Consider the following 26,243-nt stretch of genomic DNA (forward strand, 5'->3'; position numbering starts at 1 on the left):
AAATCTCCACTGCCCCCCCAACCCCTCAAGCCCGGAGTGCGGAGGCTTAATCCCGTTCCAGGCTGGGGAGGGCACTGCCCACCTCGCAGAGGACCGCTGACCCCTCCTCCCCACCCCGCAGAACCCACCATGGCACCCTTGGCGCCCCTGGCCTCCTGCATCCTGTTGTTGCTGTGGCTGGCAGCCCCCAGCCGGGCCTGTACCTGTGCCCCACTCCACCCGCAGACCGCCTTCTGCAGCTCGGACTTCAGTAAGTGTGCCCCACTCTGCCCGCACACTCTGTGCGTTTGCTTTTGGGGGGTTCACAGTGGTGCCGACCCCTGGAACAAGTCCACTCAGCCCTGCACTGACTCTGCTTTAGCCGCACCGGCATCCTTGTGCTTCCTTGATTACTCTGAGCCCAATCCCACCTCCGGGGGCCTTTGTACTGGCAGCTTCCTCTGCCTGGTACACCCTCCCCCCCTCACCCCAGGTATCCACACGGGTGGTGGCCTCTGATGTCAGGATGGCCTTCCCTGTTCAAAATTTATATATATATGTATGTGTGTGTGTGTGTGTGTGTGTGTGTGTGTATATATATATATACACACACACACACATATAAAGTTTATTTATTTATTTTGAGAGATAGAGAGAGAAGGAGCAGGGGGAGGGCCAGAGAAAGAGGGAGAGAGACAATCCCAGCACGGAGGCTGACTAGGGTTCGAACTCACCAATGGTGAGATCATGACCTTTGCTGAAACCAAGAGCCAGTCACGTAACCAACAGAGCCACCCAGGTGCCCCCCTCCCTGTTCAGGATTTTAACCCCGGTCCCCTAGTACCCCCTGATCGCCATGTCTGAAATTCCTCATCGCACTAAATACTTTGTAACATTCCATGTATGTATTATTTCGCTTGTGTTTAGCCTCCTTCTGGCTGGAATGTGAGCTCCACAAGGGGGGGGGGGGGTTCTGTGTTTTGTTCACTGTTGTGTTCCTAACACCCAGAACAGTGCCTGGCGCACAGCAGGCTCTGAAATATTTGAGTGAATGAACACATGATGAATATATGAAAAAGGCTTAATTTTAAGCAGCGCCTGGCAAAGAGTAGTCGCTCAATATACCAATCAAATCAATTAACCGGTGTGTAAATAGCTTAGTGAGCTGACATCTAGCGATCCCTATTTAAGTATGTGCTTCGCCGGTATTAGTATTTGATTATTTTATTTTATTGGCTCCTGCAGTCCATTTGACTCGTCTCTCCCCCCTCCTCTCCTGCAGTCATCAGGGCCAAGTTCGTGGGGACCGCAGAAGTCAACCAGACTGCCTTAAGCCAGCGTTATGAGATCAAGATGACCAAGGTATTCCTCCTGCCCTTTTCCCAGCAGTTCCTAACATCTTCCTTCCCGTCAAAGTAAAAGCCAAGGGCCACCGGTTTGTCGAGGAAGTTGGCTGTGATGTCAGGATGCTCTATGACTTCAGGGAAGAACGTGGAGGGGGAGGATTATAGCAGTAAAAGAGATTCTTCCCCTCACCTATCGACAGATGTTCAAAGGGTTCAGCGCCTTGGGGGATGCCTCTGACATCCGGTTCGTCTACACCCCCACCGCGGAGAGCGTCTGCGGATACTTCCACAGGTCCCAGAACCGCAGCGAGGAGTTTCTCGTCGCGGGTGAGGCCCCGCCCCCTCGTCCTGTGCCCCGCCGGCCCGTCCCTCTGACGCCGCCTGGCGCCGCGAGGGGGCGAGGCTCCGAGGGACTGGTCCCAGTTGAAATGGGAACCGCCCCAATTTCAGCCTATCGGAAGGCGGGGGGGGGGGGGGGGGCTTTTGCCCAGCGGGGGTCTGTGCGCCCGGGACGCCAATCAGGTGCCGCCCTACCCTCCCCCCCCTCCCCCCCGACGCCGGCCCAGCTGATCAGCTGCTGCCTCTTGCCCCCTGCCCCCAGGAAAACTGCGGAACGGACACCTGCACATCAATACCTGCAGTTATGTGGTTCCCTGGAACAGTCTGAGTTCCTCTCAGCGCCGGGGCTTCACCAAGACCTATGCTGCTGGCTGCGAAGAATGCACCGTGAGTACCTGGGCCCTGCCCGCCACCTGGAGAGCGGTCCTTGGGTTCTTACCCAAACCCTGGCTTCTTTCTTGCTCCTCCTGACCATTCCTTGTCCGTATGGCTGCTCCCCAAACCCTAGTGCTGTCCCTGATCTCTCTTGCTGGTCCCCCGAAACCTGAGACTGGAAATTCTGGTTCTTCTTTGCTCTGTGTCTTGTACCTGGGGATTCGCTGTTCCCTGGACTTTCTGGCTGCTTCCTGTCCCTCTAAATCCCCCTGGGACTATTTTCTAGTCCCTCTGTCTATTCTTGACCCCCCAGGGATTGTTTCTTGGTTCCCTAGAATGTTCTCCAGGAACCCAAAGCGCCGATCCCCCAACCCACTGACTCCTCCCCAGCACATCTGATTATTTCTCTGTAGCTCTGACTGCTCCGTACACAAGGGTGTGTTACATTGTCCTTCCAGCCATTCCAAGACTATTTTCTGGTGGCCCTGAATGTCCTCTGATCCCAGTGACTGTGTGTCTGAGCCCCATGGCTCTATCCTATGCCTGTGCCCCACTGGCCAGCTGTTCCCCGCTACTACTGCCGCTTGTTCCCTATCCTATGGAATAGTTTCCCTGGAAAACTGTCTGACCGCCCCCCCCCCCCCCACCCATGACTGTTCTCCAGCCGCCATTCCAGGAAACTGATCAGTTCCCTGGATTACCATCACCTTGCCAAGCCCAGTGCCTGTTCCTCCAATGGGAGGGGCTGTTCTCAAGTCTCTCCCCAGGTGGGGCAACACCAGGTCTCCCTAGGCAGCTGAGTGTTGAAAACTGAGTAGGGGCGGGAGGCGAAGCCCTCAGAGATGTGCCTCCCTCCCCTTCTCTAGGTATTTTCCTGTTCATCCATCCCCTGCAAACTGCAGAATGACACTCACTGCTTGTGGACAGACCAGTTCCTCACAGGCACTGACAAGGGTTTCCAGAGCCGCCACCTTGCCTGCCTGCCAAGAGAGCCAGGGATATGCACCTGGCAGTCCCTGAGGACCCGGATGGCCTGAATCCGGCCCCCAGCGGAAGCTGAAGCCTGCACAGTGTTCACCCCATTTCCCACTCCTGTCTTTCTTTATCCCAAACAATGAAATAAACAACTACCATCCAGCAGGCAGTGTCCCCGTGTAACGTGTGGGAACAAAGCCATGTCACTGATGACCCGGTGGGAGCACCCTGGGACCAATGCCGAGGGAGTGGGGGATGCGAAATCGGCTTTGTATATTTGTACATAAAATTTGAGGTACTGATGGGGCGCCTGGGTGGCTCACTTAGTCTGGCATCCGGCTTCGGCTCAGGTCACGATCGCACGGTTCGTGGGTTCAAGCCCTGTGTTGGGCTCTGTGCTGAAAGCTCAGAGCCTGGAACCTGCTTCGGATTCTGGGTCTTCCTCTCTCTCTGCCCCTCCCCCACTCAGGCTCTGTCTCTCTCTCTCTCTTTCTCGAGAATAAAAAAACATTTAAAAAAATTGAGGTACTGGTAATAATCGTCTACCTTGGCATTAACATTGGCAATCTTTTTTTTTTTTTTCTTTTCAACGTTTATTTATTTTTGGGACAGAGAGAGACAGAGCATGAACGGGGGAGGGGCAGAGAGAGAGGGAGACACAGAATCGGAAACAGGCTCCAGGCTCTGAGCCATCAGCCCAGAGCCTGACGCGGGGCTCGAACTCACGGACCGCGAGATCGTGACCTGGCTGAAGTCGGACGTTTAACCGACTGCGCCACCCAGGCGCCCCAACATTGGCAATCTTTAACATCAGTACTGGCCATTCAACCTGCATCATCAACCACAATTCACTGGACAATCTCTCTGCTCGGTACTTTGGAACATTTTACTAGACTAATTTATACTTCCTATTTGCACAGGGCTCTCTAGAAAATTATCCCACTACTGACAGATCACCGTCTCACTGGCAAATTCCTCTATTCACAAATCCCTTCCAGTTGACAAGCTCATTGACAAATGTCTTATCAATTGGCCAACGGAACGGCTCTCGTCCCTTGGGCACTGTCCTGATGTCATCGAGGAGGATGTCCTGTCCCATCCAGATCTGTAGGTGTTACTGTCCACACCTTTGGCTTTTTACTGTGAGTCTGACTTGAGTGAAAGAGGAAACCTCCAGGGGGGCTCAGGGCCCCCACAATACCCCTCCCAGCCAGGGACTCTGGAATAGGAGGGATGAGGAGAAGGTGCGATCTGGAGATCCCCAAGCTCTGTCCTTCTCCCCCTTCCCCTACCTCTCCTCCCCTCACTCTGACCACCTCTGAAGGAAATACCGACAGCAGTGAAGTGCAGGTGGGGTTCAAAATGGGGACCAACCACATGTGTCAGCCCATCCCTCACCCCCCACGTACCTCCTCCTACACAGCTGTTCCCTCACCAAAGCTGGGGGCTCTAGACCCAAACCTCACCTTTCTGGTTCATCCTCCCCCATAAAAGCTGAGTGATGACTCTTCCCCAGCACATCTGATTATTGTTCTGCAGCTCTGACTGCCCCCCACATGAGGCTGTGTTACGTTGCCCTTCTGACTATTCCAAGTCTTAGGCCTTCCTGTTCCATGCCTCCCTGGGGCCTTCCCCATCCCTGGCTCCTGTCCCCTCCACTCCAAAGATCCTCACTCGAGTGAGGCCCCTGGAAACCACAATTTCAGACTGGTGCAAACATTTAACAGAACACTCAAGTGTCCTGTCGGCCTCGATCTGCTTGAAAAAGATCCCAATGCATCTTTGGTGAAGGAGAGGACCCCCAAATTCCCTCCTGTCAGACTACACTCTGCTCCTAACAAGAAGCAGCCAGGTTTCCTCCAGGGAATTCTGGGTCAGCAAGCTGGCCCCCCGGATCCTCTGGCACTCCTGGGAGATTCCCCCAGGGCCCAAGTATGTCCTCGATCGGGATGGGTAGACTTTGGGGTGCCTGGGTGACTCAGTTGGTTAAGTGTCCGACTTCAGCTCAGGTCACAATCTCGTGGTTCATGGGTTTGAGCCCTGCGTCGGGCTCTGCTCTGACAACTCGGAGCCTGGAACTTGTTTCAGATTCTGGGTCTCCCCTTCTCTCTGCCCCTCCCCCACTCACACTCTGTCTCTCTCACTCTCAAATATGGAGAAATGTTTAAAAATTTTTTACAAAGGATGGGTAGATTTTGAGCACTCAGGGCCTATCTGCCTGTGCAGGGGACACCCACTGCAGTGACAATTTCTACCTGAACATCTACATCTTGGGTATGCCCTGGGAGGATCTAAACCCTGTCTGCTAAAAGGGGCAAATGGCAGCCTTCGCGGATGGGTTTGACTGTAAGGGCCCTGGTGGCCCTTGTCGCTATTGGCTCAGCAGCTCCTACCAGTTTACCAAATCCTAGTATCAGCTCCCTGCATTGCTAGGCTGTTGTTCCCTGACCCCAGGACCCATTTCCTGAGCCCTCAGCTATTTTAATCCCTGGGAGGAAGGTGAAGCAGAAGGAGGCAGTGGAAAAGGATGGAGCCCAGTGTGGAGGCCGTTCTCCTGCCGACCTGCCCACCTGCAGGCGGTGCCCTGGACAGAGACGTCAATGCTTCGTGGATAGGGTTGCCCACCAGGCCCTACTGAGGCCAGAACAGCATATGAGGCCTCCTCCCCCAGACCCTGGCAGGAGCTCCTGGCAGGATATCTGTAGTCCTGGGGTCAATACATCCCCCCTTCACTCTTCTAGAAAATCCACCATGGGGCGCCTGGGTGGCTCAGTCGGTTAAGCATCCGGCTTCAGCTCAGGCCATGATCTCACGGTTCACGAGTTCAAGCCCCATATCGCTCTCTGTGCTGACAGCTCAGAGCCTGGAGCCTGCTTCGGATTCTGTGTCTCCCTCTCTCTCTGCCCTTCCCCCATTCATTCTCTCTCTCTCTCTCAAAAATAAACAAACATTAAAAAATTTAAAAAAAAGGATTTTAAAAAAGTTCACTAAAGTGAGTGAGTTACCCCCCTCCCCCACTCCAGCATTCCATGTATCTGGGTGTGAATTTCTGCTTGGGAGAGACTGATGGCTGAGAGAAAGCACACGGGGGAAGTGTGATAGCATTGTGACACGTGCAGCATGGGGGGGGCGGTACAGCTCAGTGGGTAGCCTGGGGGCCAGCCCTTCCCTCACCTGAGGCTCAATACTTCTCCGTGAAAAATTGGCCTCACAGTCCCTACCCAGAATCCTTCTGAGGTCTGTGCTAGGTTTGGAGGATGATTAAAGGGTGTGTTTGCCCCTTGGGTACTTTTTTCAGGTCAAAACACGAAACTCTCATAATAATAACTTCATGTGAAATCTTTCTAACAGTGACTTCATTTCTAGCCGGGCCGCGTGTAGTGGTTAAGAACATGAATGCTGGAGCCAGGTCATTTGCAATTCAGATCCTGCCCCTTCCATGCACTGGGTCTGTGTCTTTGGGGGAATCACGTTACCCCTTTGTGCCTCAGTTTCCACATCTGTAAAACAGGGATAAAAAGAATGCCTAACTTGCAGGGACAATGTGAACGTTAAATGAGGAAGTACGTGTAAAATGTACTGGGCACGTAGCACTTACAAGTATTAGTTAGTAGTAGTATGATAAATGTCATTTAATGTAAAGCTTTAGTAGTGATAATTTGTATCAGTATTGATTATTTACAATATTGGAAATAATGTATAATACCAGTAATACTAATTTAATGCACTCTGGAAACCTTAGTTTAACTCGTGATCCTGATAATCCCCCCAGAGATGTTACAAATATTTAATAGGCTCATTTGTAATGTTTTTCTTATCACTCTGAAACTTATATACTTCTTCCCGGTGCACAAGTCTCCCCAACTGAAAAATACCAATGCTTTAAAAGATTTCTAAGAAAACTCCTCCTCCCCAGTGATAATGTTCCCCACTATGAAGTCCTTACTGTGGATGATGAATCAGCATACTTACAAATCTCTTCTGTTCCCAAGAATGCAGGTGACAAATTTCTAAGGTCAACTCTTTCCTTGGAAGAGTTCCCTCTCCTCACTGTACAAGTCCCCTCTTTCACAAATACCCCATAACAAATACCCCTGTTGAGCTACCTACCACCTTATTCATAAATATCCCATTGACATATCCCCATGGATGATCTCCATTAACAAATCTCCCCATTCAAAAATACCTAGCGGCAATCTATCACCCACTGATGGATCCCACTGACAAATATCTCTCTTCATAATTACCCACCATTTGCATATCCCCTACTGACCACTCAGTTGACAAATCTATAAATGTCTTTCTATGACATAATTCCCACTGACAATCTTTTTTTAAAAGATTTTAACTAATCTCTATGCTTAACATGGGGCTTGAACTTACAACCCAGAGATCAAGAGTCGCATACTCCACTGATTGAGCCAGCCAGACACCCCCTCCCATTGACAATCTTTATTGACAAATCTCCCTATTCCTTTATCTAGACCCACTGACACATCTCCCCATTCAGACATGTGCATCGAAATTCCCCCATTGATAAACTTCCTTGTCCAATCTTCCCATTCAGAAATACCAACCATTGATATCTATCAATGATAAGCCCATTTAAAAATCTTTCCATTCATTGAAACACACCCTTCCTCAGGGCGCCTGGGTGGCTCGGTCGGTTAAGCGTCAGACTTCGGCTCAGGTCATGATCTCACGGTCCGTGAGTTCGAGCCCCGCGTCGGGCTGTGTGCTGACAGCTCGGAGCCTAGAGCCTGTTTCGGATTCTGTGTCTCCCTCTCTCTCTGCCCCTCCCCTGTTCATGCTCTGTCTCTCTCTGTCTCAAAAATAAACGTTAAAAAAAAATTAAAAAAAAAAAGAAACACACCCCTCCATATAGCCCCTATTGGTCAACCCTCATTGAAATGTCCCCATTGAAATTTCGCTATCCTTAGATATGTCTAATTGGAAAATCCCCTTGCTGGAACAGCTCCCAATCTATTACTATATTACGGTATTACCATATATGATGACACATCTCTTCCCACCCCCCAGTGACAGATGAAGAGGTAGATTTCTTTTCCTTTTTTTAAAGCTTTTTAAAAAAATTTTAAATAATCTCTACACTCAATGTGGGGCTTGAACTCACAACCCCGGGATTAAGAGTTGCATGCTGGGGCGCCTGGGTGGCGCAGTCGGTTAAGCGTCCGACTTCAGCCAGGTCACGATCTCGCGGTCCGTGAGTTCCAGCCCCGCGTCAGGCTCTGGGCTGATGGCTCAGAGCCTGGAGCCTGTTTCCGATTCTGTGTCTCCCTCTCTCTCTGCCCCTCCCCCGTTCATGCTCTGTCTCTCTCTGTCGCAAAAATAAATAAACGTTGAAAAAAAAATTAAAAAAAAAAAAAAAAAAAAAAGAGTTGCATGCTCCACTGACTGAGCCAGCCAGGTGCCCCAAATGAAGAAGTAGATTTCTATAATAAGACCAGCCCTTTCTCTTCTCAATAGTGACTGACACCTATGTCTCACTGTTCAGCCCTGGACACTTCCTATACAGTACTGGTGAAATCTGAAGACCACCTCTTATCACACTGTAGAGCTCCCACCAAAGGAAACATTTAGGACACAAGTTGCCTTTCAGTGTGGGAATGAAGGCGGAGATTTTTTTAAAAAGGGAAGATAGGTTGAAAGTCTGTATAAGAAGCCATTAGAACCTCAGATACACTCCCGAACTCCTAATCCCCACTCCAGTAGAAGGAACTGAAAGAATAAAATAGAGGGTTCATGTGGGCAGGAATGCCCAGACTGTACTACCTGTTGTTGACTACTTATCTACCACTGGGGGCCTCATGCTGAACCTTTGTGGAGAGCTACAGCTCTGATGGATGGAGGTGGGGCCATTGGCCAGCGGCCCAGACTCAGTGTCCTTTCCCCCCACAATGGGGGCCTCCCCATGACCCCAGGCCCCTGGAAAGCAGTAGTGTTAGACAGGAGCTTCCCGAATCCTCTCCTGACTGGGGGGAGCTGGGCCAGAGAAAGATCATTCTTTCTTTTTAAAGTTTATTTTTTTTGAGGGGGAGCAGGGGCAGAGAGAGAGGGCGAGAGAGAGAATCCCAAGCAGGCTCTGTGCTGTCAGCGTGAAGCCTGATGTGGGGCTTGAACTCACGAACCATGAGGTCATGACCTGAGCCAGACACTCAATGGAGCCACCCAGGCATCCCAATATTTTTTCTTTTTCCTTTGTTTTTTGTAAGCTCTATGCCCAACATGGGGCTTGAACTCACAACCCTGAGATCAAGGGTCACACACTCCACTGGCTGAACCAGCCAGGTGCCCCTCATTCGTTTTTTTTAAAGATCACTCCTCAACTCTCCCCCCACGTATGCTTCTCAAGCTCCTGCCATGAATCCTGCCTTCCTGCTGGTCACTGCTTTGCTCCTGGCTGTCTGTGACCACCCTTGGGCAGGCCTTCAGACGCTACCATCCACACCCCCATGCTATTTATTGTAACTCAGACATGGATAAGTCTAGGCAGGCTTCCAACCAGGGGCTCAACAGTGAGGTTCCAGAAGGGTAGATAAAACCCCCTGAGGTGGTAGAACCTGCAGGGGGGTTGCTCTGCAAATTTTTTTTCAGAAGTCTTAGGCATGGGGGAAATCTTACTTGAACTCAAAAGGGCTTCCTGACACATTTCTCCCATCCCTAGTTCTCGTGGCTTAATTCCTGGGGCTCATTCTCCTCACTGAGACTAGGAGGCATCATGAGTTCAAATCATGTAGGTACTTTGCCCACATCTTCCTCATACCTGTCTCCCCACCAAAATACAAGCCCCTTGGGGAGCCTGGGTGGCTTGGTCGGTTAAGCGTCCGACTTCGGCTCAGGTCATGATCTCACGGTCCGTGAGTTTGAGCCCCGCGTCGGGCTCTGTGCTGACAGCTCAGAGCCTGGAGCCTGTTTCCGATTCTGTGTCTCCCTCTCTCTCTGCCCCTCCCCTGTTCATGCTCTGTCTCTCTCTGTCTCAAAAATAAATACATGTTAAAAAAAATTTAAAAAAAACAAAAAACAAAACACAAAACAAAACAAAACAAAACAAAAAAAAACAAAATACAAGCCCCTTGACCCTGCTCTGGCTGAGGAAATGGGGTGGGTCTCTGAGACCCAAAAGCTACTGATGTGATACTAAGATCCCATCCCCTCACCCCATAAATGCTCCTCAGTTTCAGTGTCCCTCTCCCTTTCCTCACTTCACAGACAATCAAGGTTCCTAAAGAGATTTTGAACCTCTGCTTAATAGAAGTACCAGAATATAAAGAACGATGTGGTTATATCTATCTACATGCCCACCAAGAACAGCTGTGGGGATATTCATGAGTAGAGTCTCTACCCTGCATGGACTCCTCATCCTCAAGCTTCTCCCCATATCAGCCCTGGAACAAGGTATCCCCTCCCCAGGGTATTTTCTCACAAGTGCTCCCCCCTCCCCAGGATACTGTGCTCCCCGTTTAGGCCAATCACAGCAAATTCTGTCCCCAACCCATACTGTCCTGAATCTTCAGGATTGACCACTTGTGGGCCACAGTTAGTCCTAGCCAAGGGACATCTGGTCACACTTTACTGACCCCCAAGAGTCAGGCATGACATCTGTCCCCTCTAGGCTCTTTGAGGGATGGGAACTTGCACTTCAAGAAATGAGTGGTGTATCCTTGGAAGGGGCTCAGAGGGGAGCATATCAGGGAGGCTTCCTGAATATCTGCAGGAAAGGGGGGTCACTGGGCTCTGAGTGTGCCTCTCACGGATGCCTGCAGCCATAGCCCCACTCTTCCCTGTTCGGTGCTCTCCGTCCCCTCTGCCATCCCCTGCTCCTTTGCCAGGTTCCCCATTCCCTGCCCCCCTGGTCCTTCTCCATGTTCCCTATCCCTCTCTCCCTGTTCCTGCTCCCTCTCCTTGCTCTCTTCTTTCCACCCTGCTCCCTGCTCCTCCCCTGTTTCCTCACCGTGAGCTATTCCCTTTCACTGTTCCCCGGCCCCTCCGCCCATTCTTAGTGCCTACTACTCTTCTCTCCCAGGACCGAAAGCCACGAGAAGAAGCACGGGGAGCAGTGTTCTGCCCAACCACATCTACATGCCTCCCTACCTAAATCCCAACCTTGTGCAGTGTCCATGGAGGGACACCTGTCGATTTGAACATGGGCAAGAACATGACGCCAGGAACGTGGCTACCTTCCCTGGTGACCCAATATCTGCTGTTGAACCGTCAAGTACAGCAGCCTTGGACCTGGACTTCTACTCGGCCACAGTGAGTTGGGGACTCTCCACCTGGTAAGCCTCCTCAAGTCCCACCGGCTTCCCACAACGGTCCCCTCAAGCCTCCCCAAAAGACCGTCACCTTCCAACTGTGCCGGGGATCTATTTGGTCATGTAGTGTTTCTTTAAAAAAAGTTTTTATGTTTATTTATTTCTGAGAGAGAGGGAGAGACAGAGCGAGAGCAGGGGAGGGGCAGAGAGAGAGAGGGAGACACAGAATCCGAAGCAGGCTCCAGGCTCCGAGCTGTCAGCGCAGAGCCCGACGCGGGGCTCGAGCTCACGAACCGTGAGCTCATGACCTGAGCCGAAGTCGGATGCCTCACCAACTGAGCCACCCAGGCGCCCCTGGTCATGTAGTGTTCCTTGATCTGGATGCAGGCGATGGGAACGTGTTCGCTTTGGGAAATTTTAAGCAGCTGCACACTTGTGATGTGTCTGCTTTTCTGGACTTGTTATATCTCAGTGAAATTGGCCCCTCAAAAGAAAACTCCCCACATTATTAACACATCTCCCGTGTCCCTCCCTTCACTTCCTCACTCCCTCATGGCCTCTCCCTTTCACACAACCCCCACATCCCTGACACTGTTGATTCTCACTCCCAAGCACCCTCTCTTTCCCCACTGCACAGGGACCATGAATCCTGGGCCCAGAGAAGGGACTGGATCCAGAGAGGCCTTGGGGCAGGACTTCATCTGTTCCATTGTGAGCCCTCTATAAATACTTGCCGAGCCCTGAGTCAGCTGGAGTGTAGGCAGCAAGGGAGGGGAGGTCCCTATTCCTGCAGCAGCCCCCACCGCTAGGTCCGCTTGACCAAAAATCAGATCACTCCGCTATAGGGAAGCTGGGGTTAAAAGAAGTCAGGGCTGTGCTTAACAGAGTCCTCCCGTGTGCCCCATCCCTGACAGGTGACTATTTAGAGATGCTGAGCTGAGCAGCCCTGAGGATTCCTGGTGGCCTGCAGCCTGGATGGGAAGAGACAGGGTAGCAGAGCCAGAGTCTCGATATGTGCCTCCCACCACGTGACAGAGGATGGGTAACCTTCCAACCAGTGCCTCGAAGTACAGGGTGGGAGCAGACAGCTGCCACAAATCCAGGCCTGGCGTTTGCCCCTTCATGCCGCACAGTGGGGTGGGGGACAAACGAGGAAATGTGAGCGGCAAGCTGGCCTGCGGGAAGTCTAATGCCTGTGCCCCCACCCGCCACCGTCACCCACCATTAGCTCTGTCTTCTTCCTGGCCTCTTAAGTCATGTTCTTTCTGTCCCTGACAAAAATAGCCTCTACACGGCCACAGAACAGCCACGGGGTGTGACTGCCCTACTAGACACCGGTAGTTAATGAGAAAATATAGTTATTAAAATAGTACTGCATTGGTACAGGTATAGAGAAAGTGACCAGTGGACTGGAACGGTGTCCAGAACCTGCCCCAGAAATACATGAGATTTTAGTGTATGACAGAGAAATTTGAAACTGGATCTCAACCTACTTCATACTTTATACAAAAATCAGTTCCAGGAGCACCCGGGTGGCTCAGTCGGTTAAGCGGCCGACTTCGGCTCAGGTCACGATCTCAGGGTTCATGAGTTCGAGCCCCGTGTCGGGCTCTGTGCTGACAGCCTGGAGCCTGCTTCGGATTCTGTGTCTCCCTCTTTCTCTGCCCCTCCCCCACTCACGCTCTGTCTCTCTCTGTCTCTCAAAACCAACCAACCAACCAAACAAACACACAAAAACCATAGCTGGGGCGCCTGGGTGGCTCGGTCGATTGACCGACTTCGGCTCAGGTCACAATCTCACAGTTTGTGAGTTCGAGCCCCGCGTCGGGCTCTGTGGAGTCTGGAGCCTGCTTCGGATTCTGTGTCTCCCTCTGTCTCTCTGCCCCTCCCCTGGCTCACACTCTATCTCTGTCTCTCAAAAATAAATAAACATTAAAAAAAGAGAAAATTCCAAAGAGCACACAGAATAAAGATGTTTGTAAGAGTGCTAAAAAAAGAGAAAAATGCATTTCACAACGAGGGAAAATTTGAATGTCAAAAACAAAGCTTGCCACTTTTCATCCACACATTTCCATATGTATATGGGTCTATATCCGGACTTTTAATTTTTTCTTCCTTTAGTCTGTCAGACTGTCTATTCATGTGTCAGCATCATACTGTTTAAATTAGAAAGCCTTCATAAAATGTTTTCTGGCAGAGGCATTAGACTCCCTGTGGGCTGTGAGGTCTAATTCCACACCCCCCCCCCCCCACTCATAGCTTTTCTTTTTTTTTTATGTGGATATTCTTGCATGTTTGCATTTCCATATGAACTTCACTATCAACTTTCATCAGTTGCAGATAAAAGCTTACAGGTATATTTTGGGGGATGACATTGAATTTATGAATTAACACCTGAGAAGGGAAACTGACATCTTTATGATACTAATTCATCCTATCCAAGAACAAGGAATGTCTTTGCATTTGTGTAAGTCTACCTTTGTGTCTTTCAGGAGTGTTTTAAGCTTTTCCTCATGTAAGTTTGCATTACCCCTTGTTGACTTTATCCTGAAGTATTTTATCTTTCATTTGTTATCATAAATGGGGTTTCCTCTTCTATTATGCATTATATCTGGTTGTGTCTATGGAAACTAATTTCTGTTTTTAATGTTTTTATTTATTTTTGAGAGAGAGAGAGTGTGCGCGCATGTGCATATGAGTGGGGAGGGGCAAAAAGAGGGAGATGGGGATCTGAAGCGGGCTCTGTGCTGACAGCAGAGAGCCTTACGTGGGGCTCGACTCATGAACCATGAGATCATGACCTGAGCTGAAGTTGGATGCTTAACCGACTAAGCCACCCAGGCTCCCCTGAAAACTAATTTCTATATGTTGATTTTATATTCTATTATATTACTGAATTCTTTATTGTTTAAATTAGTTTATTATTGGTTCTCTTGGGGATTTCCAGGGATACTATTGATATTGTCATAAATAGAGATATTTTTGTGCCCTTTTTACCCATTCTTACATCTATAATTATTTTTTCTAGCCTAACTGCATTGGTCTAATACCTTCAAGTACAGTGTTGAAAAGGAGAGGAGACAGCAGGCATCTGCCTTGTTCCTGATCTTAGTGGAAATGCCTTCCATGTTGTCCCATTCAGTTGATGGTAACTTTAGGACTGACATATATAAATTTTATCATGTTAAGAAGTTGTCATGGCACCTGGGTGGCTCAGTCGGTTAAGTGTCCGACTCTTGATTTGGGCTCATGTCCTGGTTTCACCATTCGTGAGTTTGAATCCCGCATCAGGCTCTGTGCTGACAGCACAAGGCCTGCAGGGAATTCTCTGTCTCCCTCTCTCTCTGCCTTTCTCACTCTCTCAAAAATAAATAAATAAACATTAAAAAAATGAGTTATCAGTTGATTTCTATTTTTGAATGATTTTATCATTTTGTCAAAGCCTTTGAAAATATCTATGGAGGGGCGCCTGGGTGGCGCAGTCGGTTGGGCGTCCGACTTCAGCCAGGTCACGATCTCGCGGTCCGTGAGTGCGAGCCCCGCGTCGGGCTCTGGGCTGATGGCTCAGAGCCTGGAGCCTGTTTCCGATTCTGTGTCTCCCTCTCTCTCTGCCCCTCCCCCGTTCATGCTCTGTCTCTCTCTGTCCCAAAAATAAATAAACGTTGAAAAAAAAAATTAAAAAAAAAAATAAAATATCTATGGAAATAAAATATCTATGGAAAATATCTATGATTGTATGATTTTCTCATTAGATCTATTAATATGTTGCGTTATATTAACAAATCACCTATAAAGAACCATCCTTGCATTGCCGGAAGGAAACTCACTTGCTTGGTTATGCTACATAATTTTCTTAATGTAGTTTTGAATTCATTTGCTACTATTTCATTTAGGATTTTTGCATTGATATTCACGAGTGAATATGTGTGCATGATTTTTTTGTGTGCAGTCAATGTTATAATTGTTTTAGAAAAACCATGTAGAAGTTTCTTTTCCTCTTCTGTTCTCTGGAACAATTTATTTGTCTTTGGGATTGACTGCTCTTTAACAGCTTGGTAGAATTCTCCTGTGAAACCATCTGGGCCTGATGCTTTCTTATGAAGTAGTTCCTTACTTAGTTCCTCTATTTCTTTTATAGAAATTGGTCTCTTAAGCTCTAATGGGGTCAATTTTGGTAAACTGTGTATCCCTAGAAAATTATCCATTTCATTTAGGTTTTAAATTTTATCTGTTATATGCCTTTTTATATTTTGACTTTTGGAATCATGATAATGTCTTACATTTAAGCCACAGATAGGGGAAAAAAACCTAAAATTTACTACAAGGAGAAACAAATTATATTTGAAATAAAATGAATAATGTAATCATGCTGAATGAACAATAAAATGAGCTAAACCAAGAAACTTTTGAATACAGTATTTTGACTGTATGTCCTCATCTAAAGACCTAAAAAGGGCCAACAAATTTCAAGCTCTACCTTACTGTTTGTTTTTCATAGTGGTATGGATGTTGAAATCCTAAAAATACATCTCTATATTGTAGGATTGAACAAATGAGTAGACACATTGATGATATTGGAGGCTAGGGTTCATGCTGTTATAGAAGAAAAATATAGAATGAGGGAAAGCTAAAAAGAACCCTGTGATGTGTTGGATTAGAATTGGAGGTATCAGTATGAACACATGAAATTATATATATATATATATATATATATATATATATATATTATATATTCACATATAATATATTCATATATATTTCCCAGCACTATCTAATGACAAGGCCTAGAAGTAAAGATATTCCGATATCAATGAGTACATCTAGCTCCCATATCCTGGCTTTGAAATACCATTATATTAGGGCTGGGAAAGAAAAAAGTATGTCTGGAGGTGATATCAGTGGCCTATAAAAATCCTCTCCTTCGTAAAAGCAATGAGAATAGTAGCAAAAATTGTCAAAATTATTTTTTTCAGAACTCTAGAAAGTGACCAAAGGTTTATAACAATTCAGGAGGCACCTAGTCAGGAAAAATGGCTGAAACTCAGGAAGAACAGTAAGCTTTGTAGCATCTGAACTTTCCCTGTTCCCATCCTCTTCTCCACACCTCCACAACGGCCTTGAAAATCAACACCCTTGCAATCCTGATGAAAACCAGCAGCCTAGCAGACACAGGAGGAGGCATTACAGGGTTGGAGCTTCCTCCCAAGTTCCATTCCTAGAGAACTATCTTCATTTAACCTGTCTTGGCACTTTCCTAGAAAACTCCATTCATGGGGCTTGTCTACTCGATTTGACTCAGAGTTCACCTAGTGTGAACAGCTTTCCCTGGGGGTTCTTTTCAAAAACAATGAGTAGCAATTGTTTAACACAGCAATGCTTAAGGCGGAGATTATAGCTAGGACAAACAACAAGCTGACCAAAAAAACCTAACAGGAAAAGTTGGGTAATGAGATATCCATAAGAGGCTTTGAAAAGCTCTGACATTCCTAGGAGTCTAGAAAGCCACAAATATGACTAAGCTGTGTGCCGGCTCAGGATCTCTGACTGACCTTGAGGCTCTGCAAAATCAGGAAGTAAAGGCTAAGGCAAGGTTGTAAATAGCCTGCCAGAGCGTTGAAGGCCTGCTCTGACATGCGCACACGACCCATCGGCAAAAGCTCAGAGACTTAATGGTTCTAGGTGGTTTTTTTTTTTTTAACTTTTTGAACATTTTTTAGTTTTATTTTTTGGAAGACAGAGAGAGACAGAGGACGAGCAGGGACGGGCAGAGAGAGAGAGGGAGACACAGAATCTGAAGCAGGCTTCAGGCTCTGAGATGTCAGCACAGAGCCTGACGTGGAGCTTGAAGCCAGGGACACGAGATCATGACCTGAGCTGAAGTTGGACCCTCAACTGACTGAGCCACCCAGGCGCCCTGATGGTTCTAGGTGTTTAAAGAAATATCTGCTATTAATTACCTGACCCCTAAGCTAATGGAGTAGAGACTTCAGCGGCCATGTAGGACAAAGAATACAACCTTTATGGAACCAGTTCAGGAATGTCACTAAAAAAGCAAAGAGCAAGAAAAACAAATCCTGGAGTTGGGGAGAGAATCTGATTTTCAGAGCTGCCACACTATATTATTTATAATGTTAATTTTCAACAGAAACTCATGAGACGTGCAAAGAAACGATAAAGTATGACCCAAACAGAGAAAGATAAAATATCCAACAGACATTGTCCCTACGGAAACCCAGATATTGGAATTAATAGACAGACTATAAATCAACTAATTAAAATATTTTCAAAAGACTAAAAGGAATCATGTCTAAAGAACTAAATAAATGTATGAGAATGAAGTTCTAACAAATAGACTATCAGTAAAAAGATAGAATTTATCAAATAATAGAATTCCAGAAGTGAAAAACACAATAACTGAAATAAAAATTCACTACAGGGGCGCCTGGGTGGCTCAGTCGGTTGAGTGTCCAACTCTTGGTTTCGGCTCAGGTCATGATTTCACGGTTTGTGAAGTTGAGCCCTGCGTTGGGCTCTGGGCTTGGGTTTCTCTTTCTTTCCCTCTCTATCTGCCCCTCCCCTCGCAAATCTCTCTCTCAAAAATAAATAAACTTAAAAAAAATTCACTAGAGGGGCTCAACGGTAGATTCGAGCTGCCAGAGGGAAGAATCAATGAATCGGAAGGTAGGTCAACTGAGATAATCCAATCTGAGGAACTGAAAGAAAAAAAATAAAATGAACACTTCAGGGGCCTGGGGAACACCCTCAAACATATAAGCTCACACGTAACAGGAGTCCCAAAAGGAGACAGTAGAGAGAAAGGTGCAATAAAGAATATTAAAAGGAATAATGGCTGAAAACCTCCCACATTTAAAGTAAAATACTAACCTACATATCCAAGAAATTCACTGAACTTCAAGTAGGATAGAATCATAGAGATCTACATCTAGACACATCATAAACAAACTTACGAAAGCCAAAGACAAAGAGGGAATCTTGAAAGTAGTAAGAGGGAAGTGACCCATCCCATACAGGTGACCCTCAGTAAGATCAGCAGCTGATTTCTCATCAGAAACCTTGGAAACCAGAAGGTGGTGGGACAACATATGCAAAGCACCAAAAGAAAAAGACCATCATGTAAGAATTCTATGTTGTCCTAAACAATAGTTCAAAAATGAAGGAGAAATGAAGACATTTGCAGATAAACAAAAAGTGAGATCGTTCATTACTAGGACACTTCTATAGGAAATACTAAGAGGGTCCTTCAGGTTGCAGTGAAATGTCACTAAGCAGTAACTTGAATCCAAATGAAATAAAGAGCACCTGCAAAGGTAAGTACATAGGTAAATACAAAAGACAGTGTGAATGCATGCTTTGTTTGTAACACTTAACATCCATCTAATTTATTTTTTTATTTTTTATTAAAAAAATTTTTTTAACGTTTATTTATTTTTGAGACAGAGAGAGACAGAGCATGAATGGGGGAGGGTCACAGAGAGAGGGAGACACAGAATCTGAAACAGGCTCCAGGCTCTGAGCTGTCAGCACAGAGCCCGACGCGGGGCTCGAACCCACGGACCGCGAGATCGTGACCTGAGCCGAAGTCGGACGCTTAACCGACCAAGTCACCCAGGCGCCCCAACATCCATCTAATTTAAAAGACAACTGCGGCAAGCAATAATTGTAAGTCTGTATTTGTGGACACATGATGTGTAAAGATGTAATTTATGTTAGCACAATGGAAGAGTGAGAGACTAAACTTATTTAAAAAAATTTTTTTTAATGTTTATATATTTTTGAGAGAGACAGAGCGTGAGTGGGGGAGGGGCAGAGAGAGAGGGAGACACAGAAGGGAGAAGCAGGCTCCAGGCTCTGAGCTGTCAGCACAGAGCCTGACCCAGGGCTCGAACCCACCGACTGTGAGATCATGACCTGAGCCGAAGTCGGATGCTTAACCGACTGAGCCACCCAGGCACCCCGAGACTAAACCTATAAAGAAGAAACTTTTAAAATATTTTTTATTAAAAAATTTTTTAATGTTTAATTTTTAGCAAGAGTGTGAGTGGGAAAGGGGAGAGGGAGAGAGAGAGAGAGAGAGACAGACAGACAGACAGAATCCGAAGCAGGCTCCAGGCTCTGAGCTGTCAGCACAGAGCCTGATGCAGGGCTTGAACTCATGAACCATGAGATCAGGACCTGAGCTGAAGGAGGACGTTTAACCAACTGAGCCACCCAGGTGCCCTTTCAATGCTTCACTTTAAATGATGGAGAAAACAACTAGACAGAGAATCAACAAAGAAAGAGAAGGTCCAACTAGACCTAATGGACATCTGAAGGACACTCCACCCTACAACAGCAGAATACACGTTCTTCTCAAGTGCACAAAACCAGAAAACAAGTCTCAATAAATGTAAAAGTACTGAATCGTACAAAGTATGTTCTCTGACCACAGCTGAATGAAATCAGAAACTACTAACAGAAAAAAAAATATTGGGGAATTCCACAAACAGGTGGAAAGTAAACATGTTCCTAAATAACCAATGGGTCAAGGAAGAAATCACTGGGGGAATTAGAAGAGACTTTGAGATGAATGAAAAAAACACAATGTATCAAAAGTTAAGGTATGCAGCCAAAGTGATGCTTATAGGGAATGTCATAGCTTTTTAAATGTTTGTTTGTTTATTTATTTATTTATTTTGAGAGAGAGAGAGAGAGCGAGAGAGAGCAGGGGAGGGGTACAGAGAGAGGGAGAGAAAATGCCAAGCAGCCTCCACTCTGTCAGCGCAGAGCCCATCATGGGGCTCAAACCCCTGAAACATGAGATCATGACCTGAGCCCAAATCAAGAGTCAGACACTTAACCAACCGAGCCACCCAGGCCTCCCAAGGGAATTTCATAGTTCTAAATGTGTGTATTTAAAAAGAAGAGAGAGAGCAAATCAATAACCCATTCTTCTATCTTCAGAAATTAGATAAATTAAGCCCAGAGCAAGAAGAAGGAAACAAGTAATAAAGATTAATACTTATTCTTGTCAAGCTATTCTAAAAAATAGAAGAGGAGGGAAAGATTCCAAATTCATTCTATGAGGCCAGCATTACCCTGATACCAAAACCAGGCAAAGACACAATAAACTACAGAACTATAGGCCAGTATCTCTGATGAACATAGTTGCAAAAATTCTCAACAAAATATTAGCCAACCGAATCTAGCAATACATTAAAAAACTCATTTACCACAATCAAGTGGGATTTATTCCAGGGACGCAAGGGTAATTGAATATTCACAAATCAATGTGATACATCACATCAACAAGAGAAAGGATAAAAACCATACGATCATCTCAATGGATGAAGAGCATTTGACCGAGTACCACATCCATTCGTGATAACAAGTCTCAGCAAAGTAGGTTTAGAGGGAACATGCCTCAACATAATGAAGGCCATCTATGATAAACCTACACCTCACATCATACTCAATGGGGAAAAACTGAGAGCTTTTCCTCTAAGATCAGGAACAAGACAAGAATGTCCACTCTCACCACTTTTATTTAACATAGTACTGGAAGTGCTAGCCACAGTAATCAGACAAAAAAAAAAAAAAAAAAAGGTATCCAAATTGGTGAGGAAGAAGTAAAAATTTCACTGTTTGCAGATGACATGATACTATATAGAAAAAAAAAACCTTCAAGACTCCACCAGTAAAAGTACTAGAACTGATAGCTGAATCCAGTAAAGTCACAGGATACAAAATTAATACATAGAAATTTGTTGCATTTCTACACACTAACAATGAAGTAGCAGAAAGAGAAATTAAGAAATTGAGAGAGGTGCCCGGGTGGCTCAGGTGGTTAAGCGTCTGACTTCGGCTCAGGTCATGATCTCCAGTTTGTGATTTGAACCACGCGTCAGGGCTCACTGCTATCAGAGCACTGTCAGTGCGGAGTCCACATCGGATCCTCTGTCTCCCTCTCTCTCTGCCCCTCCCCATATGCTCTCTTTTCTCTTCTCTCCCTCTCTCTCTCAAAAATAAACATTAAAAAAAGAAATTAAGAGAAATTAATAATCCAATTTATAATTGCATCAAAAATAATAAAATACCCAGGAATAAACTTACCCAAGGAAGTGAAAGACCTACACTCTGAAAACTATAAAACACTGATGAAAGAAATTGAAAATGACACAAGCAAATGGAAAGATATTCTGTGCTCATAGGTTGGGAGAACCGATATTGTGAAAATGTCCATACTACCCAAAGCAATCTACAGATTTAATGTAATCCCTATCAAAATACCAACAGCATTCTCCACAGAATTAGAACAAATAATCCCAAATTTGTATGGAACTACAAAAGACCCCAAATAGCCAAAGCGGCTTTGAAAAAGAAGAACAAAACTGGAAATATCACAATCTCAGATTTAAAGATACACTACAAAGCTGTCGTAATGAAAACAGTATGGTCCTGGCACAAAAATAGACACACAGGTTAATGGAACAGAACAGAGGCCAGAAATAAACCCATGCTTACATGATGAATTAATCTGTGAGAAAGGAGGCAAGAATATACAACAGGGAAAAGACAATTTCTTCAACAAATGGTGCCGGCCAAACTGGACAGCTATATGCAAAAGAATGAAACTGGACCACTTTTTTAGACCATGTACAAAAATAAACCCAGAATGGATTAAAGACCTAAATGTGAGACCTGAAACCATAAAATTCCTAGAAGCAAACATTGGCAATAATTCCTTTGACATCAGCCATAGAAAAAGTTTTCTGGATATGTCTCCTTGGGCAAGAGAAACAAAAGCAAAATTAAACTATTGGGACTACACCAAAATGAAAAGCTTTTGCATAGCAAAAGGAACCACCAATTAAACAAATAAGCAACCTACTGAATGGGAGAAGATATTTGCAAGTGAGTAGGGGTTAATCTGATAAGGGGTTTATGTCCAAAATATGTAAAGGACTTATACAACTCAACACCAAAAGCCCACAAATAATCCAATTAAGAGTCGGCAGCGGACCTGAATAGACATTTTTCCAAAGAAGACATCCAGATGGCCAACAGACACATGAAAAGATGCTCAACATTACTAATCATCAGGGAAATGCAAATTAAAACCAGAATGAGGTATCACCCTACACCTGTCAGATGGCTAAAATCAAAAACACAAGAAATAACAATTGTTGGCAAGGATACGGAGAGAAAGAAACCCTCAAGCACTGTTGGTGGGAATGCAAATTGATGCAGCCACTGTTGAAAACAGTATGGAGGCTCTTCGAAAAATTAAAAGCAGAATTATCATGTGATCCAGTAATTCCATTACTGGGTATTTACCCAAAGAAAATGAAAACGCTAATTCAAAAAGATATACGCATCCCTATGTTTATTGTACCATTATTTACTCTACCAAGATATAGAAGCAACCCAAGTGCCCATCGACTGATGAATGGATAAAGATGTGGGATATATACACAATGGAATACTACTTGGCTATAGAAAATAATGAAATCTTGCCATTGGCAACAACATGGATGGAGCTAGAGAGTATCATGCCAAGTGAAATAAGTCAGACAAAGACAAATAGCATATGATTTCACTCATATGTGGGATTTAAAAAACAACACAAAGAATAAAAGAGACAAAAAGACCTAGGCTCTTTTTGATTTTTTTTAAGTTTATTTATTTTGAGAGAGAAAGCAGGGGAGGGCCAGAGAGAGAGGGTGAGAGAGAGAATCCCAAGCAGGCTCTGCGCTGCCAGCGTGGAGCCCCATGTGGGGCTTGAACTCACCAGCAGTGAGAGCATGACCTGAGCCAAAACCAAGAGTTGGGTGTTCGACCGACTGAGCCACCCAGGTGCTCCTAAAAAACTCCCTTAGACTCTTAAATATAGAGAACAAACTGGTAAGTTGCCAGAGGGGAGGTGGGTGGGGGAATGGGTAAAATGGATAAAGGGGATTAAGAGTACACTTATCTTGATGAGTACTGAGAAGGGTATAGAATTGTTGAATCATTATATTGTACACCTGAAACTAATATAACATTATGTTAATTATACTTCAATAAAAAATAAGTAATAAAGATTACAGTGGAAATAAATTGAAATAGAGAATAGAAAAACCATACAGAAACCAAAATCTGATTCTTTGAAAAGATCAACAAAACTGACAAACCTTTAGATTAAGAAGGACAAGAGAGAAAACTATTAAATAAGGAATGAGGGGCACCTCCCGGGTAGCTCAGCTGGTTAAGTATCCAACTCTGGATGTCGGCTCAGGGCATGATCTCATGGTTCGTGGGATTGAGCCCCACATCATGCTCTGTGCTGACAGGGTGGAGCCTGCTTGGGATTCTCTCTCTCCTTCTCTCTCTCTCTGCCCCTCCCCACTCCTCAAAATAACTAAATAAACTTAAAAAAATAAGGAATGAAAGAGGGACATAACTCCTAACCTTACAGAAATGAAAATAATTTGAAGAGAGTACTATGAATAATTATATGCCAACAAATTAGAAAATCTAGATGAAGAGGACAAATTCCTAGAAAGGCACAAACTACCAAAACTAAAGAGGAACTGAAAAATCTGAATAATGCTATAAGAAATGAAGAGATTGAATGAGTAATAAAGAAACTGCTTACAAAGAAATGCCCAGGACTAGATGTCTTCACCGGTGCATTCTACAAATATTTAAAAAGAATTAACACCAATCTTTCACAGCTCTTCCCCGAAATAGAAGAAAAGGGAACACTGTCCATCTCATTCTGTGAGGCTACTATTACCCTGATGCCCAAACCAGACAAAGATGTCATAAGAAAACTACGGATCAATATCCTTTATGATTACAGATATCATAATTCTCAATAACATACTAACAAACTGAATCCTAAAAAGGATTATACACCAGACCAAGTGAGATTTGGTCCAGGTATGCAAATGTGGCTCAACTTGCACGGAACTCTAGTCATGTAATACACCATATTCATAGAATAAAGGGGAAAAAAAACCTACATGATCATATCAATAAATGGAGAAAAGACATTTGAGAAAGTTCAACATCCTTTCATGATAAAAACACTCAACAAACTAAGAATAGGAGGGAACTTTGTCAACACTTAGGTAGCAGTTAATATACACCAGATGCACTGTTCTTTTTAAAAAAATTTTTTTAATGTTTATTTATTTTTGAGAGAGAGAGGGAGAGGGACAGAGTGTGAGCAGGGGAAGGGCAGAGAGAGAGGGAGACACCGAATCCGAAGCAGGCTTCAGCAGGCAGTGGGGTTTGAACTCCTGGACCACAAGATCATGACTTGAGCCGAAGTCGAGTGCTTAACCGACTGAGCCACCCAAGTGCCCCCAGATGCACTGTTCTAACTATTTTAATTCTCACGCCAACTCTGTGAGGCAGGAACTATTATTACCCACATTTTGCAGATGGGTAAACTGAGGCACAGAGCATTAAGTAATATTTCCTATGTTAGGAAGCTAGTAAGTTGTAGATCTAGGATTCCAATATAGAAATTCTGGCTAGACTCCATGCTCTCACCCACAGTCAGCTATCCTGTCTCTCAAAGAATGTGGAATAATAATAATGACAAACGAATTGGGTTTCCTGACAACTAATGATTTGATTTTCATCTGTAAGTAAACTTAATTCATAACACTGTTAACTTATATCAGTAACCATAATTTGTAATACCAATAAGAATTTTAAATAGTAAATCCAATGTTTATTTAGCCAAGTTGGTTATTTAACCAATGTTGGGTCAATATTGATATTTAACTGTAAATTTAATTCACAAAAGTGGCGATAATTATTTGCATAAGCAAACATAATTTATAATGCTGCTAAAAGTTTGCAAAATTCGTTGTAAAATTTGATGGCATCAGTAATGGTGATTCAATTTCTATGTGTGATGAAAATCTGATCCATAACTGTGGCACTCACAATTTATATTAGTAATTGTTACTTTAATATCAGTAAATATTCCTACTATAAACTGGAGTGTTAACCATATTAATGATGATTTCTATTAGAAACTATCAGATAGTTACTTGTAATTTATATTAGTAACCTTAATGTGTAATATTGGCAATAATTTATAATAATATTTTACAACACACTAATGGTTTAATTTCTCACATGAAAATCTTAATTTGTAACACTGGTAATAAACTGTAATATTAGTTATAATATTTGATATTATTAATGATAATGTAATTTCTATGAAGTATAATATAATTCAAAACAGAGACTTATAATTTATATTAGAGCATAACTTCTAATATGACAATAATTTATAATAATAGTTATAATCTCTGATGACACTAGTAATGGTTATTCAATTTCCATTAGGAACCATAATTTGATTCGTAACATTGGTACTCAGAATTTACATCAATAACAATAATTTGTAGTGAGTTGTAATATTAATGATTATATTTTATGATAATAGTAACCAACAATTCAATTGCTATTTGTAAACAAGTTAAGTAGTATTTTTTTAAATGTTTATTTATTTTTGAGAGAGAGAGACTGCATGTGAGCAGGGGAGGGACAGAGAATGAGGGAGACACAGAATCCGAAGCAGGCTCCAGGCTCCGAGCTGTCAGCACAGGGCCCGACGCGGGGCTCGAACTCACGAACCGCAAACCGTGAGATCAGGACCTGAGCCCAAGTGGGACACTTAACCGGCTGCGCCAACCAGGCACCCGGGTCTTTGTAAACAGTTTAATTTGTAACATTGCCACTGATAATTTGATTGCCGCTCCTAATCTGGAACATTGGTCACATTTCTATCAGGAAGCACATTTGACAATATTAGTAACAATGACTTGCTTTCTATATGTAGTATAATCTGGTTCATTGCAGTAGATCTGTCCATTTACATTAGAAGTCAATGTTTAATACTGGCGGTAAGAGATACTATAAGTAACAGGATCAATGATGTAAATAGCCCTTG

The 26,243-nt window shown here is 44.7% G+C and overlaps 2 protein-coding genes across 3 annotated transcripts in view; one reads left to right on the top strand and one right to left on the bottom strand.

The window, feature by feature from the left end:
* Window positions 1-3,179, top strand: part of TIMP1 (TIMP metallopeptidase inhibitor 1) — a 3,976-nt gene extending 797 nt beyond the window's left edge. Inside the window, exons 2-6 of the mRNA XM_040468919.1 lie at window positions 122-250; window positions 1,262-1,341; window positions 1,526-1,652; window positions 1,927-2,051; window positions 2,906-3,179. Coding sequence (XP_040324853.1) covers window positions 130-250; window positions 1,262-1,341; window positions 1,526-1,652; window positions 1,927-2,051; window positions 2,906-3,076 — 624 coding nt within the window. The 5' untranslated portion in view covers window positions 122-129 and the 3' untranslated portion in view covers window positions 3,077-3,179. The remainder of the gene's footprint in view (window positions 1-121; window positions 251-1,261; window positions 1,342-1,525; window positions 1,653-1,926; window positions 2,052-2,905) is intronic.
* Window positions 1-26,243, bottom strand: part of SYN1 (synapsin I) — a 51,648-nt gene that overhangs the window by 11,433 nt on the left and 13,972 nt on the right. The gene's annotated exons all lie outside the window — the stretch shown is intronic.

Source organism: Herpailurus yagouaroundi, unplaced genomic scaffold, assembly GCF_014898765.1.
Source record: "Herpailurus yagouaroundi ecotype Mexico unplaced genomic scaffold, PumYag 67793, whole genome shotgun sequence".
In the NCBI taxonomy this organism is placed as follows: Eukaryota; Metazoa; Chordata; class Mammalia; order Carnivora; family Felidae; genus Herpailurus; species Herpailurus yagouaroundi.